The sequence below is a fragment of the Mandrillus leucophaeus genome, unplaced genomic scaffold, assembly GCF_000951045.1.
Source record: "Mandrillus leucophaeus isolate KB7577 unplaced genomic scaffold, Mleu.le_1.0 Scaffold276, whole genome shotgun sequence".
Classification (NCBI taxonomy): domain Eukaryota; kingdom Metazoa; phylum Chordata; class Mammalia; order Primates; family Cercopithecidae; genus Mandrillus; species Mandrillus leucophaeus.
The window spans coordinates 2,538,074-2,554,520 of NW_012102876.1; the positions used below are offsets into that span (position 1 = coordinate 2,538,074).

General features: G+C 36.2%; 1 protein-coding gene across 1 annotated transcript in view; it reads right to left on the bottom strand.

Moving 5' to 3' along the window:
- Positions 1-16,447, bottom strand: part of TMEM135 (transmembrane protein 135) — a 276,833-nt gene that overhangs the window by 18,426 nt on the left and 241,960 nt on the right. The window contains exons 6-7 of the mRNA XM_011984902.1: positions 8,462-8,503; positions 1,967-2,113 (exon numbers count right to left, since the gene is read on the bottom strand). Coding sequence (XP_011840292.1) covers positions 1,967-2,113; positions 8,462-8,503 — 189 coding nt within the window. The remainder of the gene's footprint in view (positions 1-1,966; positions 2,114-8,461; positions 8,504-16,447) is intronic.

Sequence of the window (16,447 nt, forward strand, 5' to 3'; positions counted from 1 at the left end):
AAAAAAAAAAAAAAAAAAAAAAAGAGATGGGGGTCTCACTCTGTCACCCAAGCTGGAGTACAGTAGCATGATCATAATGATCATAGATCACTGCAGCCTTAAACTCCTAGGCTCAAGCAATCCTCCCACCTCAGCCTCCTGAGTAGCCAGGACTACAGGCACATGCCACCATGCCTACCTAATTTTAAAAATTTTTGAGAGACAGGGTCTTGCTATGTTGTCTAGGCTGGTCTCAAACTCCTGGCCTCAAGTGATTCTCCTACCTTAGTCTCCCAAAGTGTTAGTTTTACAGGTGTGAGCCACCATGCCTGGCCTAACCTTTCTTTGCTAGTGAAGTTAAATCCTGATATCAACTGTACTGTCAATTAGTCTTTCTTAGTCACTCATAAATGGCTTCCCAGAACCTGGACTGCCTGTCTCCTGTATTATTTGCTTTGCTTCTGTATTATTCTGCATCTGCTTTCACACCAGTAGACCCACTGAGGCTACTCTGATACGTTCTGTCATGACCTGATCAGTTCTGACGCCCCAGGCATCATTTACCCATATAATTCATTCTCTGCATTCCCCTCTGATTCCCGTTGAAATTATTTCCATTAATAGGATCCTTTCTCTCTTTTTCCCACTGAGGTAACCCATAACTATTTTTGAACTTGTTTAATAAATTCAACTACCATAATTATTCCTGTTATCTTCTAGATGTATTGTATGTTAAGATGAAGACAAAACCTTTAAATTCAATAAAAATCTGAGTACCCTCCCTGTGCTCATATTTTATGTCAGGCAAGTTCAGAGACGTTATCTCATTTAATGCTCACACCAATTCTTAATAGAGATTATTAATCCCAGTTAACAGATAAGAACTTGGAAATGCACAATGGTTAAATCTCTCATCCAAAGTTACAATGCTGGTAGAGGGAAAATAAGAGTGAAACATAGGTTTTCTAATTTATTAAAGGACCTCAGCTTCCTATAACTCAATGGTCCCCAACTTTTTTGGCACCAGGGACTGGTTTCATGGAAGACAATTTTTCCACTGACTGGGTGGCGGGAGAGGGGGATGGTTTAGGATGAAACTGTTCCACTCCACATCATCAGGCATTAGATGCTCATAAGAAGCACGCAACTTAGATCCCTCACACGCGCAGTTCACAATGGGGTTTGTGCTCCTATGAGAATCTAATGCCACTGCTGATGTGACAGGAGGCAGAGTTCAAACGGTAATGCTCGCTGGCCTGCTGCTCACCTCCTGCTGTGTGGCCGGGTTCCTTAAAGGCCTCGGACCAATACTGACCCATGGCCCAGGGGTTAGGAGCCCTTGCTATAACTGATCCCCTAACTTTCTTTATTGCCTACTCATTCCACCCTCTCTAAAATATCACTACCAAGATTTTATTTATTGGTTGATAATCTAATTTCAAACTATTAAATTTATTTTCTTAAATATCTACACTACACTAGAAATATAAACGAAAATCTGTATGAAACCTGAAAACTTCTTTTTATAATATACAAATAAAAACACTTCAGTTTGAGAACCCCAAAAATGTTCACTCTTACAAAATATCCTTTACTTAAGGGTTGTCCCTTATTATTCCTTAATCTTCTTGAATCTCTCTCAGGAATTTTGCTTCCTTCTTTCCACACTTGGCACATTAAATCAACACATATTAATCAGTTTCCTGAAGTTCTCCATCATGGCCTCCTGTGATTCTGCCTGGTTTGAAATACGAAAGTATTCCAATTCTATGTAAACCTATTTTAAAGGCATATGATGGTCTACAGTCCTGCCAGAAATAATAAATAATATTCACTTGCCATTGTGTGCCTTTTATAAAATTCTATGCAGTTTCTGATGAAAAATGATCATCATTACCTGAATAGAAAACAAAAATACCGTGGCACGGTACAAATATCATATGAAACAGTGACAAAGTAGGTTAAAATATCAAGATAAAGTGCTCACATTGAATCCACAAATTTCCTGACTAGACCAATCATATTCATTCTTCTGGGTTTTTCCTTGTGTTGCTCTCTCTTTTGTTCCACTTTTGCATATGCTGCCTCTGGTGAAAAAGAGTGTGTGGGAATTTCTTCCTTCCCTACAATGAACCTAAAGAAAAGAGCACAATGTGAGGCATTTTGCACTTAAAAAAAAATCAATGAGGAAAAAAAAAAAGAAACTGTTTATAAACAAATACACTTTGGCAAATATCTTATCATTTGAGATAGCATTTCCGCAATTCACATAAAATTGAATCATCCTATGAAGAAAAATAGACTTTTAAAATCTGAATACTCAAAAAAAATTAATAGTCACTTGTTTGATAATGCAGGTATTTTAAAATCAAACTGACCAAGTAAAATAGAGCACAACACTTAATGAAGCACCCTTTAACATGGGACACCACTTTTTAAACATACACCTTACAGTTTTTCAAAAAACCAGGTAGACTTGGGTATACTAGTAAATCACAACACTAGTAAATCACAAAAATTATGTATTTTTTTCTTAAATTTGGCTAATAGTTACAATTGAATGAGATTCTCATTTACAGTAAAACTCGACATTTATACCTGTCATTTTGAGTCATAAACAGCTGCAGCACACTTGGTTATCTGTATATGCACAGGGAAACAGAGGGCACTACAGAACAGGAATCAGAAAACAGTCAGATTCCCCAAGTCTTCATATTATTTCATTAGGAAATCTGAAAGTTGATGTTATTCTAATTACTTATTTTTCTTTGGAAAAATAAAATATCTAGAAAATAATATTCCTGTTTCATCAAAATTAGACTATATTTTTGCAAAGACAATGAATGGAAAATATTATCACAATTGGATATGCCTCAAGAAGTATCTCCTTTCTCAGAGTTTGCAGTATCACTGTTTACACCTATCCTGTAAGAGTCATTGCTCTTATAAAGATTAAGCTTTCTCAAGGTAATACTACCTTCCAAGCTTTCAGAAAATATAGTAAAATAGAGATAGAACGGGATTAATAACAATACACTAAAATTCTGGAACTTGAGTCAGGCATAGTGGCTCATGTCGTAACCCCGGCACTATGGGAGTTGAGGCAGGACAATCACTTGTGGCCAGGAGTTCAAGAACATCCTGGTCACCAGAGTGAGACCCCCACCTTAACAAAAAAATTAAAAATCAGCTAGGCATGGTGGTGTATGCCTGTAGTCCCAGCTACATGGGAGGCTGACATGGGAGGATTGCCTGAGCTCAGGAGTTAAAGGTTGCAGTGGGCTATGATCATGCCACTGTACTTCAGCCTAGGCAATACAGTAAGACCCTGTCACTTAAAAAAAAAAAAAAAAAAAGTAACTTCAGACCTGTGACAAACAGAATATGAAACTATAAATACTTAGAAAGAATGAAAAAGCTGTTACTACCAACAACTGCAACCCATCCTGTTCAGACAACCTCGGTAAAACATCTAGCTTATCAAATCATAAGGGGTGTGCAAGGGGTTTGTTTGTCACCAGATGGCAGCTGTGCATCTTTGGTAGCTGTCAGTTCAAATGAATTTGTTTCTCACTTATGGTTGTACATAGAGAGTTTAAGATCTGTACTGCTGTTCTTTATTAGCAACAAGGGTAAAACTATGCCAGAACAGATAGAACAGTTTCTCTTAACACCCTTCATAATACTGTTGTTATTTTGGCCAGGACTGACTATTTCAGATTAGAAATCACTTCCTTGGAGAAGCTGACCCTGTCCCAGGCCAGAATAATTCTGTGCTAGGAGAGCCCAATGAACTGCCAGTACAGTAATGTACGTGCCATTTTAGTAGTCTACATCCGCTACTCAACTGTGAGGCCTGTGAGACCATGTGTATCTTCTTTGCTAATATATCCCAGCATCTAGCATAGTGTCTGGCACATGGTAAATACGTAATACATATTGAATGAATGAATATAGTAATAGCTAGCATTTTCTGAGCATATCTTATATAACAGACACAGTGCCAACTGAGCCTTTTACAAATACTAATTCATTCATGTAATCCTCACAATACTATAGATGTCACAATTCCCATGAGAGTTGGCATGGTTAAGTATCTGGTCCACAACCAATAAATTATCAGTAATTATTTGAACCCAGAATTGTCTGGCCTAAAGTCTGGCTTCTTAATCACTAAGCTACATATGTTTCTAACTATATTTTAAACTATGATGAATAAGGCTAGCACACCTTCAGAGTCTCACACTGGCTTTTCTCCCGAGGTTGTGTCCTTGACACTATTCTCTTGACTTCTACTGTTACCTACATATGCAGATACTTTTCAAATCATCCCACATAGAATTTCCAGAGGAAGCTTCCCAAAGTACACATCTGAACTGACTACACATATCCTCAAGGAACTTCACGGGCTTATGGCCTACTGAATTAAATACAAACTTCAAGCTTAAATCAGTATCTGATTTAAGATACTGTGAGGCCTGTGCAGAGTGAGTGCTCACTATAGGAGCTATTATTATATTACAATTAAATGAACTACTTGACATTATCCAAATAAACCATGTGTCTGTATTGCTCTTCTTATCTGGATCATTCTTCCCTACATCTTTTCTAAAAATCTTATTTGTCTTTTAAAATCCATCTTAAATGCTCCTTCCGCTCGCTCCTTCCCACCCACCCCCACAGTAAAATAAAAGTATTAATAATTTGGAATTATTGAACACTTAACTTCTATTATTACATTTCGGTTTTTCTAGTCTATAAGTAATTTTGTGCAAATTTCCTGCTTTCTTCTCTCCATTTACTCCTATCCACAGCTTGGGGAAAGATGCTAGGTTAGGTTTGCCTAAAATATATTCCTGAGATAACCTACACTTCTCTTTTGTAACATTGGACACAGTTATAATTAGTGCTGTCTTTCCCACTAGACCATAAGCTCTCTGAGGACAGAGACTGTATCTGGCTTATTCCCCAGTGTATTTTCAACACTTAGTACAAGACCTGGAGCAGAATAAATTATACTGAGTATATCTATCAGTGAATGTTAACTCTGTAGCTCCTGTATTATCTCATACTTGTTGAGGAGTGCTGATATGGCTTGGCTCTGTGTTCTTACCCAAATCTCATCTTGAGTTGTGATCCTCACCTGCTGAGGGAGGGAGATGGTGGGGGTGATTGGATCATGGGGGCAGTTCCCCCCATGCTGTCTTCGTGATAATGAATTAGTTCTCAGGAGAGCTGATGGTTTTAAAGTGTGGCACTCCCTCACTCTAGCTCTCTTCCTCTCCTGCCGCCTTGTGAAGCAGCAGCCTGCTTCTTCTTGGCCTTCTGCCATGTCTGTAAGTTTCCTGGGGCCTCCCTAGTCATACAGAACTGTGAGTCAATTAAACCTCTTTTGTTTATACATTAACCAGTCTCGAGTAGTATCTTTATAGTAGTGTGAGAACAGACTAATACAAGTGATTTTTTAAAAGGTGCTAAACTGAGTTTTTGTTTGTTTGTTTGAGACAGAGTCTCTCTCTGTCACCCAGGCTGTATTGCAGTGGCATAATCAAAGTTCATTGCAACCTCTACCTCCTAGGTTCAAGCAATTCTCCTGCCTCAGCCTCCCAAGCATCTGGAATTACAGGTGCCCACCACCACACATAGCTGATTTTTGTATTTTTAATAGAGACGGGGTTTCACCATGTTGGTCAGGCTGGTCTCTAACTCCTGATCTCAAGTGATTGCCCGCCTTGGCCTCCCAAAGTGCTGGGATTATAAGCGTTAGCCACGGTGCCCAGTCTGAAGTAAAGTTTAGTATTTTAAAGCTTTTTAGCCTTGTCTAATTAGGACACATTACATTGCAGTACTGTGTAAATATTTGTCCTTTGTGGATAAAGGACAGTTTTCCTCTGAGTGAACAATGTATGTTTTCATGATACAGCAATTATGATCTGTATGAGATAAGCACTTCCTTATGCCATTTTATGATTGTATTCATTTAAATCTCACCATTCTCAAATGTGTCAAGCTCTGTGTATCTTTTCCTCACCAAAGTTTAATATTGTCAGGAAGTCATATTAAATTGTGCTACAAAAAGTATTTTCCTTTCCCCTTCCCTTTGTAATTAATATTAAATTTTGCACTTTTGACATGCCATAAATTTACAGCATACGTCTACAATAAAAATCACAACCACCAGGACTGCAAAGAGGTAGCAGGAAAGACATGTCAGATAACACTTTTTTGAAAGCCTACAAGAAGCACACACATTATTTTTTTACAATGAAACTTAACAATAAAAAATATATTTGGCTTTTAGTAACATTCTTCTGAGAATCAACTTTATAAGTGTGAGATTAATTCATCTGCAATGGAGTGAGTCCATATTCACCATACAAATTCAAGAAATAGCCACATTTCTTGAATCCAAATTCACCACACTGCAGACTGATTATGAAATAGGATTAAAATGAAACAGAATTTGCTTAGTGGAAGAAGATGCACAAATAAACATATGACAATTCACAATATTTAACAGTTTTCTTGCTTTAGCAACAAGAATATTAGCAAGAATTAACAAACATTTTTCTAGAATATTTTTCTATAATACAGCGAAAAATTAAGTGCAAATAGTCCAAACTAGCCCTCTGTTAAAAGTGGATTTGAAAAAAAGACACAAAACCATCTGACACATTTTAAGTTTTTGTAAGAATTCTGGGAGTCTAAGGAGATGTAGGAAAACAAGACTAAGTTTTTCCTTCTCTTTTGAAAACCTAACTTTTGTTTTTGTTATCAACTTTAAACTTAATACCAAATGCTTTCTAGCCAATGCAACAACAATAACAAAAACTTAATTTTCTAATAAATATCATGATCTTTTACCAAAAAGTAACAGTAAGGAAATTAGTGTGGTGTATTATGACTTAGAAAGTTGGTGTTCCCACAGAGTTCTCACAACCAAAGATATCCTTAATCATACAGTGGACTCCATTTGTTCCCTCCCAAACCAGTTTCCTTGCATGCCATGTGATTTTCTGTTAACAGCACCTTCTTTCAGGCACTTTGGTTTCCAATACTTGGCTGGGATTGCAGGGTGGAGGGGAAAAGAAGGAAAATATCAGTCTTCATTTTCATTCATTGCAAGTCTTAACTTTTTCTGCTTCTCTTTAATCCTCCTACTGTCACCCAAATTCTAGTCCTTATTGTCTTTCCACCTGCTGGTTCTCTCTTTTTTGATGTCCCAAATACTGCAGCCAGACCAATCTTTCTGAAACACTGTAAACCACCCTGCTCAAAAAATGTTAGTAGCTCCCTACTGCTGACCTTATCAAATCCAAATTAGTCTTTTTTTTTGTCCCCCAGGTCTTCCATAATCTGAACCTACTCTACATACCAAAAAAATTTTATATTTCCTAATATAAACTTTTCCTACCAATTAAGTCCATTTTCTCACTGTTACCTCACACTTCGTGTTTACAATTTTCACTCTCTTGCTACTATTATTCACTTTCACCCAGAGTGCACTTCCTCTTCCTTGTAGTTACTGAAAGCTATCCTTAAAGTACAGTTTAAGGCACATCATCTATGAGAATATAACAAAAATAACAGTCAACATTTCTTGAGTATTTACTACATGCCAGCCACTGTTTGAAGTATTTTTCACATATTAACTCATTTGATCCTCAAAATAACCTTGAGACAATCACGTAAAAACTTTTGCTAGTACTGAAGCTTTCCCTAATTTTTCCCTCCAATACTTGCAGTAAAAACCATACTACTAATCTTCACCAAGCATCTACTATACGTCCTTTGGATTACAAAACAGGCAACATTTATGATATAAACTAGAAAAACACTGGGTATGGAGTCAGTATATACAGTTAACTTGTGTGAGGTTAAATTAGACAAATATTCTAAGCCTCAGTTTTCTCATCATGTTACCTTTCACAGAACTGTTGCAAAAATTTAATTTTCTAATCTATGAGAAAATTCTTGGTGAACTATAAAATATAATGCTAACGCTAACCAACATTTCTACAGTATATACCATGTACCAGTTGCTATGCTAAAAGATGGGCTATGCGGTGAAAAGACTCTAGTGATACTTAAAATCAAATTTGTGTTTGACTGTGCATGAGTCTTGCCCTAAAGCAAATAATCTAGTACCACACAATTAAATACTTAACTTTTCAGTAATTGTTCATGAGCAGCTCTGTCTTTCCAAGCTCCCTGAAGTGAGTTCTTGTATTTCTTTTCAAACACCCCGCAATAGAAAGCACACAATAGGTCCAAAAGAAGTAGTTGATTACTTTTTAGAGGGAAAAATCTGACAAATTACTCTTTCAATGAGCTATATATCCGCAGGCTTGGAAGTACTTTTGTGAATTCTAAAATTATTTTCAGTTTAAATGTTTAGTCAATAAATATTTATTGTAATTATGTATTATGTTTTAAGTTAACTTGTAAATTCTCTCTTAACATAAAAATAAATGTTACTTACCTAAGTGCAGAAAATGTAAATCCTTTCAAACCATCCTTGCACCTAAAACAATAAGAATTTACAATCATAAAATATTTTGAGGTATAAACAGTATATTACATTACTATTAAATCTTTTCCTGAAAATAAATGTTTTAAAAGATGAAACTCTTAAGGCAAAAATCTGAACATTATGAATGGTCAAAAGAGCAACAAGCAATGAAGTATGTCACCTTACACAAAATGATTAATATGATAATGCCTTCCTACATCACATTAACATTACTTAGAGCTCAGCTCTCAAATAGGCAGGTTGAAGAGAGACTTAAGTAAATCTAAAGGCTCCATCTGGACTTCAAATGGGGGCTGGGAGTAGAGCAGGTGCTACAAATCCCTGGGGGACCAATTTGCTGAGAAGAAAAAGACCACATACACCTGGTGGGTGTTTAGATCTAGATCAATTCAAGGTTCTCTCTTTGTCCTACCTATTACATCGGAGAATGCACAGTATTCTTAATACAGAGTTGGCAGGCACAGAAAGGTTTCAAGTTCAGTTCAACAGTTTTAATTTCTGATTAAGCCCAATTAGAACAGATCACAGAGCATGAAGAACAGAGTTGGGGTGAGGGGACAGCAGAAAGAGAGGACTCCAAATGGTATTTATTGAGTGCTTACTATATAGCTGGGCACTGTTTTCAGCTCTTCATATGTGTTGTCTCATTTAATCGTATCACTAAACTGTATGAATAGAGATTTTTGTCTATTGCATTGCTACACAGAGGCTCGAAGAATGCAGTAACCTAGGTCACAAAAGTAATAGCAGTCAGAATTCCAGAATTCGGGGGCTGGAGGGGATTGTCTGACTTTAAAAGTTATGTTTTTTTCTTATACGTCCTCCTGAAACAGTCTACTCTCTTCAGTTGGGGAAGATTCAAATTACATGGTAGTTAAAAAAAAAAAAAGATTCTCAGATTTGCAAAAAAATATTTAAACAAGATCTTAAAATGGGGACATTACTATGCAGGCTTTACAACATCCTGCTATTGTCATTCAATGTCTTTGTTCTTCTTTATCGCTATGATCACCTTAAACAAAAGGCTTTTGATTATTTATTATCAAAATCCCTTGAATAAATCTATAAAGACACTGGATATTCTTAGATAAAGAATAAGGCCTAGGCCGGGCGCAGTGGCTCACACCTCTAATCCCAGCACTTTAGGAGGCCGAGGCCGGTGGATCACCTGAGACCAGGAGTTCAAGAGCAGCCTGACCAACATGGAGACACCCCGTCTCTACTAAAAATGCAAAATTAGCCGGGCGTGGTGGCACAGGCCTGTAATCCCAGCTACTCAGGAGGCTGAGGCAGGAGAATCGCTTGAACCCACGAGGCAGAGGTTGCAATGAGTCAAGATTGAGCCATTTCTCTCCAGCCTGGGCAATAAGAGCGAAACTCTGTCTAAAAAAAAAAAGAGTAAGGCCTCAAATATTATAGGACAGTTGTTCCTCTATGTCTTCTGTATGAAAGACCACAAAGGAAATAAAAATTTAAGAAATCTATTTTAATCAAAATCATATACATTTGTATTAGATGCAGTATAGAATCTGAGAAAATAAGTTAATCCACATGCACAGAAATGTTTTAAAACAACCCCATCAAAAAGTGGGCAAAGGATATGAACAGACACTTCTCAAAAGAAGACATTTACGCAGCCAACAAACATATGAAAAAAAGCTCAACATCAATGATCATCAGAGAAATGCAAATCAAAACCACAATGAGATACCATCTTATGCCAGTAAGAATGGCGATTATTAAAAAGTCAGGGAACAATAGATGCTGGTGAGGCTGTGGAGAAGTATGAATGCTTTTGCACTGTTGGTGGGAATGTAAATTAGTTCAACCATTGTGGAAGACAGTATAGCGATTCCTCAAGGATCTGGAACCAGAAATAACATTTGACGCAACAATCCCATTACTGGGTATATACCCAAAGGAATACAAACCATTCTACTATAAAGATAGATGCACACATATGTTTACTGCAGCACTATTTATAATAGCAAAGACATGGAACCAACCCAAATGCCCATCAATGATCAAAAGGATAAAGAAAATGTGGTACATATACACCATGGAATACTCTGCAGCCATAAAAAGAAATGAGATCATGTCCTTTACAAGGGCATGGATGAAGCTGGAAGCCCTCATCCTCAGCAAACTAACACGGGAACAGAAAACCAAATACTACGTGTTCTCACTCATAAGTAGGAGGTGAACATTGAAAACACATAGACACAGAGAAGGGAACAACACAAACCAGGGCCTGTTGGGGTGTGGGGAGTGAGGGGAGGGAAGCTGGAGGACTGGTCAATAGGTGCAGCAAACTACCATGGCACACATGTACGTATGTAACAAACCTGCATGTTCTGCACATGTATCCCTTTTTTTTTGGAAGAAAAAACACTTGAAAACTCAATTTCAATTAAGCAACACGATCTACTTCCTGGTCATGTTAACAGTGAGAAATGTAACCACAGAATTTAGCTAACATACTACATAATTATCTACCTTACACAGAATAGGGGTAAAGGCAAAAGAATTCGGATGGAACAATAAAATGTGCGTGGGAAAATTATAGCATTAAAATGTTTAAACTTCTTTTTCCATCTGATGAAAGTGTTTTGCCGTAATTTAAAAACCCATAATCTAGATAGGTAAGATGGTGAGGAAGCAGGTTAAGGGGTCTATTGACTGGAAAACAGAAAGCATTAAAAGATTATGTATATCTGGGAACAAATTTTGGCTTTCATATGTTATTGTTAAAAGACAGCCATTTATCTTTGTGCTATGCTGAATAAAGAATTCTGACAACTTGTTCTAGTCAGAATTGCATATTTGTGACCTTAAACAATAAATTTAATTGCCGACCAAAACATCAAAAAGTAGCTTTCAAATATAAGAGGAGCATATACAAATGAATTTGCAATTTCATTATGATGGAAGTTCAGTTCTTTCAGCAGAACTCTGTGGGAAGCACTTCATATTGATAAAGTCTTAGCATGGATTCAAAAGGGGCTGTTCTTCTTTCTATTCATGTGTATAAGGTTTGTTAATGTAATTGAGGGTCAGATGTCTACGTCAAAAGAACAAAAAAGTAATTATTCCCATAAAAAGAATCTTTAAAATAGTAATATGGCCCCACATTTTGACACTAAGAGTATTGTATGAGCATTAACCTAACTATGAAACACAATTGTAATCTGTGTTGAATGTTGAAAATATGATATAAAGATTTAAACAAAGCAGATTCCATTTGAAGGTTCCTCATTATTCTATGGATTCGATTATTATAATGTAAATGAAATCACATTCTCCATTTAAGTATTAAGGCTCACCAACTTATTTGATAAATATTAACTAAATGGCCACTATGTATAAGCACTGCCTACCTTAGGTTCTAAGGACATAACTGTGAACAATAAAGAATCCCTGGTTTCACAGAGCTGGCATTCTAGTTGGGAAAGAGATACATAAAAAAGTAAATATGTCATATAGTGGTAATAGGTATGAAAAAAAAAAAAAAACCCTGCAAGATAAGGGGAGAAACAGTGATATAGTCAGGCTTCATTACTTTACACAGTATGGCCAAGAAGAGCTTCTCTGAGAGGTAAAATGTGGTGATCTGATCAGAAACATTAGTGAATAGAGGGGACAGCATTTCCGTTTGAGGTAATCAAGTACACTGCCCATGATATGGAGTCAGCTTGGCATATAAAGAGAAGCAAGTAGATTACTGTAGCTGGAGCAAAATAGGGGAGGGAAGTAGTGGTAGGAAATGAGGACCTAGCAATCGGGGTGGAGAGAGGGAGCAGTCTACATTTCACATAAGCCCTTTAGGCAAGGTAAGAACTTTGGGAGGTTCTCATCAGAGGAGAGGCACGATCTATCTTAAATTTTAAAAGAATCACTTGTGGCCGGGGACAGTGGCTCACACCTGTCATCCCAGGACTTTGGGAGGCTGAGACTGGTGGATCACCAGAGGTCAGGAGTTTGAGACCAGCCTGGCCAATATGGCAAAACCCTGTCTCTTCTGAAAACACAAAAACTAGCCGGGTGTGGTGACGGATGCCTGTAATCCCAGCTACTTGGGAGGCTGAGGCAGGGAGAGTCACTGGAACCCAGGAGGCAGCAGGAGGTGGAGTTGGCAATGAGCTGAGATCGCGCCACTGCACTCCAGCCTGGGCAACAGAGGGAGACTCTGTCTCAAAAAAAAAAAAAAAAAAAAAAAAAATCACTTGGCTGCTGGATAGACTTATAGGAGGTCAAGGTTAGAAGCAAGGAAGCAAGTTAGGAGGGGAAAGATGATTGTGGTCATCTAGATCATAGTTGTAGAAGGTGGAGAGAAGTAGAGCTGACTGAAATTCTCAATGGTTTAAATGTGGAGTAAAAGAGAGGGAATTTACAAATTACTGAAATAATTTTTGGTTTGATCAAATGGAAGGATAATATGGCCACTCACCAAAGTAAGGAATACTACAGCAGAAACAGTTTCAAGGAGAAAATCAAAACTTTTGTTTTGGACATGTTAAGTTTAAAATGTTTGTTAACTAATTAAATGGTAATGTTGAGGAAGCAAGTAACTGGCTGAACAAGTCTGAGGATTAAGGGAGAGGTCTGATTTGTTTATATGTAGTATTTAAATGCATGAGACTAGATACAATCATACAGGAAATAATTGTAAAGAAAATGTCCAAGGACTGAATATATTTTGCTTCTCCACAACTTATAATGCAGAATATCTCTTCAAAGGAAGAAAAATAAAAATCCATTTATCCTAATCACATTCTTTTCTAATATAAAGTCTCATTTTTATTTTCAAGTGCACATAAAAGTAATGCATTTAACTCATATACGTAGACTTTTCAACTTAATTTATGCAAATGAAAAAATAAATACTATAAAATAGTCTACATTTACTGAATCTCTACTTGCAAGGTTCTGTGCTAAGGCAAATTATGATATAAAACAGAGCCAAAAAACACAGGGAGGAAAAGAAATATGTTGCATAATAATATCAAACAACTTAGTCAATACACAAATAACTGTTGAGGTTCAGGTTGGAACTGCATACTATGTACAAGAAAGTATAAATAAGCTCAGTGTTATCATTATCAGGATAATACACTTGGTCAAATGTTCAAATTTTCAATTAGAAGTGTAAATGATAGCAAAATAAACAATTCTGCCCACAATGATATTTTTCTTCTATGAAATTACTTTCATAAGATAGTCACCTTTATTACATTGTACCAGCAGATGTCGCTAGAAAACTGTTTTTGGAAGAATTTGTAGTTCATTGGTGTGACTTCTATAGCAAACACTTTACTGTAGATTTTCCTCTAAAAACACATTTATAAGGATGCAAAAATGTTACTAATGTTAATTAAAGTGCATTAAGTTCTCCCAAGAAAATATCGCGATATTAGACTTTTAATGATGGGTGATGTTCCTATAATCCATTCAGTGTAAAATGTTTAAGAACACCCTATTGTTTGGCACCAACACAAAATTTAATAACGTAAATGTGCTACTTTATTATGTGCTCTCTAATGAGCTGAAAAGAATGAGAACAAACTATTTTGATTTCTAAGATTTTTTTATTGTCTACTCAGTTTTCACTCATTTGGTAAATATAAAAGATGTAAAAGATGTACTTTATAAATCTCCTTTAAAATATTTCTTCACAATCTAAAGAATGGAAGAAAATATTTACAAACTATACATCCTAGAGGGGATTACTATCCAGAAAATATCCATGGAATACTATAGGCCACAAAAAGGATGAAATTCTGTTATTTGCAGCAACATGGATGGACTGGTAGACATGCTCAGTGAAATAAGCCATGAACAGAAAAGTTAAACACTGCATGTTCTCACTCATATGTGAAAGCTAAAAGCAGGTTATCTCATAGAAGCGAAAAGTAGAAAGCAGAAGAGAAAATACCCAAGGCTGGAACCAGTAGGGGGAAGGTAAAGATATGAAGAGATGGCTGGGCGTGGTGGCTCATGCCTGTAATCCCAGCACTTTGGGAGGCCCAGGAGGGTGGATCACCTGGGGTCAGGAGTTCAAGAGCAGCCTGGACAACATAGTGAAACCCGTCTCTACCAAAAATACAAAAATTAGCCAGGCATGGTGGTGGGCATCTGTAATTCCAGCTACTCGGGAGGCTGTGGCAGAAGAATTGGTTGAACCCAGGAGGCAGAGGTTGCAGTGAGCTGAGATCGCACCACTGCACTCCAGCCTGGGCGACAGAGCAAAACTCCACCTCAAAAAAAAAAAAAGATATGGAGAAACTTGTTAGATACAAAATCACAGCTACGTAGGAGGAATACATAGTGGTTCTATATCACTGTAGGATGACTATAGTTAACAGTAATACATAGTTTCAAATAGTCAGAAGGAGAATATTGAATATTCCCAATACAAAGACATGATAAATATGAGATTATAGATATGCTAATTACCCTGATCTAATAACTATATATGTATTAAAACATCACTATGTAGTCCCATGAATATGTACAATTATTATTTGTCAATTTTTTAATGATAAAATACATTTCATATACACAAAATGTGGTCTCAGAAGAAGGTGCAGACAACATGGGATTTTTTTTTTCCATTGCATGTCTGTGATTCTAATTATGTTTTCACAATAAATTTAATGTGTAAATTTTTACATAAGAAAAATACAAGCATCTAAAACAATATTACATGTTTTATTTACTTATTTATTACTTCTTCCTCCTCACCCCCCAAGATGGGGTCTCCCTATGTTGCCCAAGCTAGTCTTAAACTCCTGGACTCAAACAATCCTCCCACCTCAGCCTCCCAAGTAACTGGGATCACAGGCATGTGCCACTGTGCTTATATTACACATTTTAAATAAACATCTAAAAACAAAAACGAAAAAAAGTATTTCTTCAGAGACAACGCATGGTGTAGTGAAAAAAATCCTGCTAAGAGAAAGGATATAGATGCTAATCATAATTTCTCTACAATCTTGAGCAAATCACTTAACTTTAGGAATCAACATCCTTGTATATTAAAAAAAAAAAACTGAAAGTAAATGACTACCATAACTGGCTGATTAAATGATTTAGAATTCTGAAATTTCATCATTTTATTTAATGCTAGCTTTATTATTAAAAATCATAACGGAAAAATAGAATGAATTATTCTAAATCACTTATGATGTAAAAAGAGAAATGATCTCACTAGCCCCAAGAATAAAACCAAACATACAAACAAAACTCTGAATTCGTGTTAAGACTACTAGTTGCTACTAAGAGTATTATACTTGCTTATCATTTTATAAAACTTATTGAGGTAGAACTTCTTCAGGCAAAGGTTCAAAGAAACTTTTCAAGTTTCAAACTTAGTCTTTCGAGACCAACTACTGGGATATATATACAGTGCTATAGAAAGACCTGTATGAAACACTGTTAAGTAAAAAAAGGAATTCTATATACATAATCTGATTGATAAAATATTATTGCTATATTCAGCATCAATGATAAAATATTAATAGTAAAATATAAAATGTTGTTTATTTACACATGGCATTGTTATAGAAAGTCCTCTAATAGGATGCATACAAAACCAAACTGTGGGTAGTGGACTACCTACTGTAGTTGGATGAGTTAAGAGGTATGCAGGAAAATATAACTTTTTACTTTCTATGGGGGTACATCACTTTGAATTTTTACAATAAGCATAAATTTATACAATATTTGTACAACTTAATCTTAAAATCAGTTATTGATCATTTAGGAACAGACTGAACAGTGTAAAAGTTATTCATCTTTATTCCACCAACACAATGGCAAAGAATATAACACTCAAACTAGTCAACTTTACTAATTTAACAGGGTTGTGAAAGTTTTGCTAGAAAGAGGCATAAAACAACTGTCTGAAATAAATGATTTAGGCTGAAATTGTTTGAA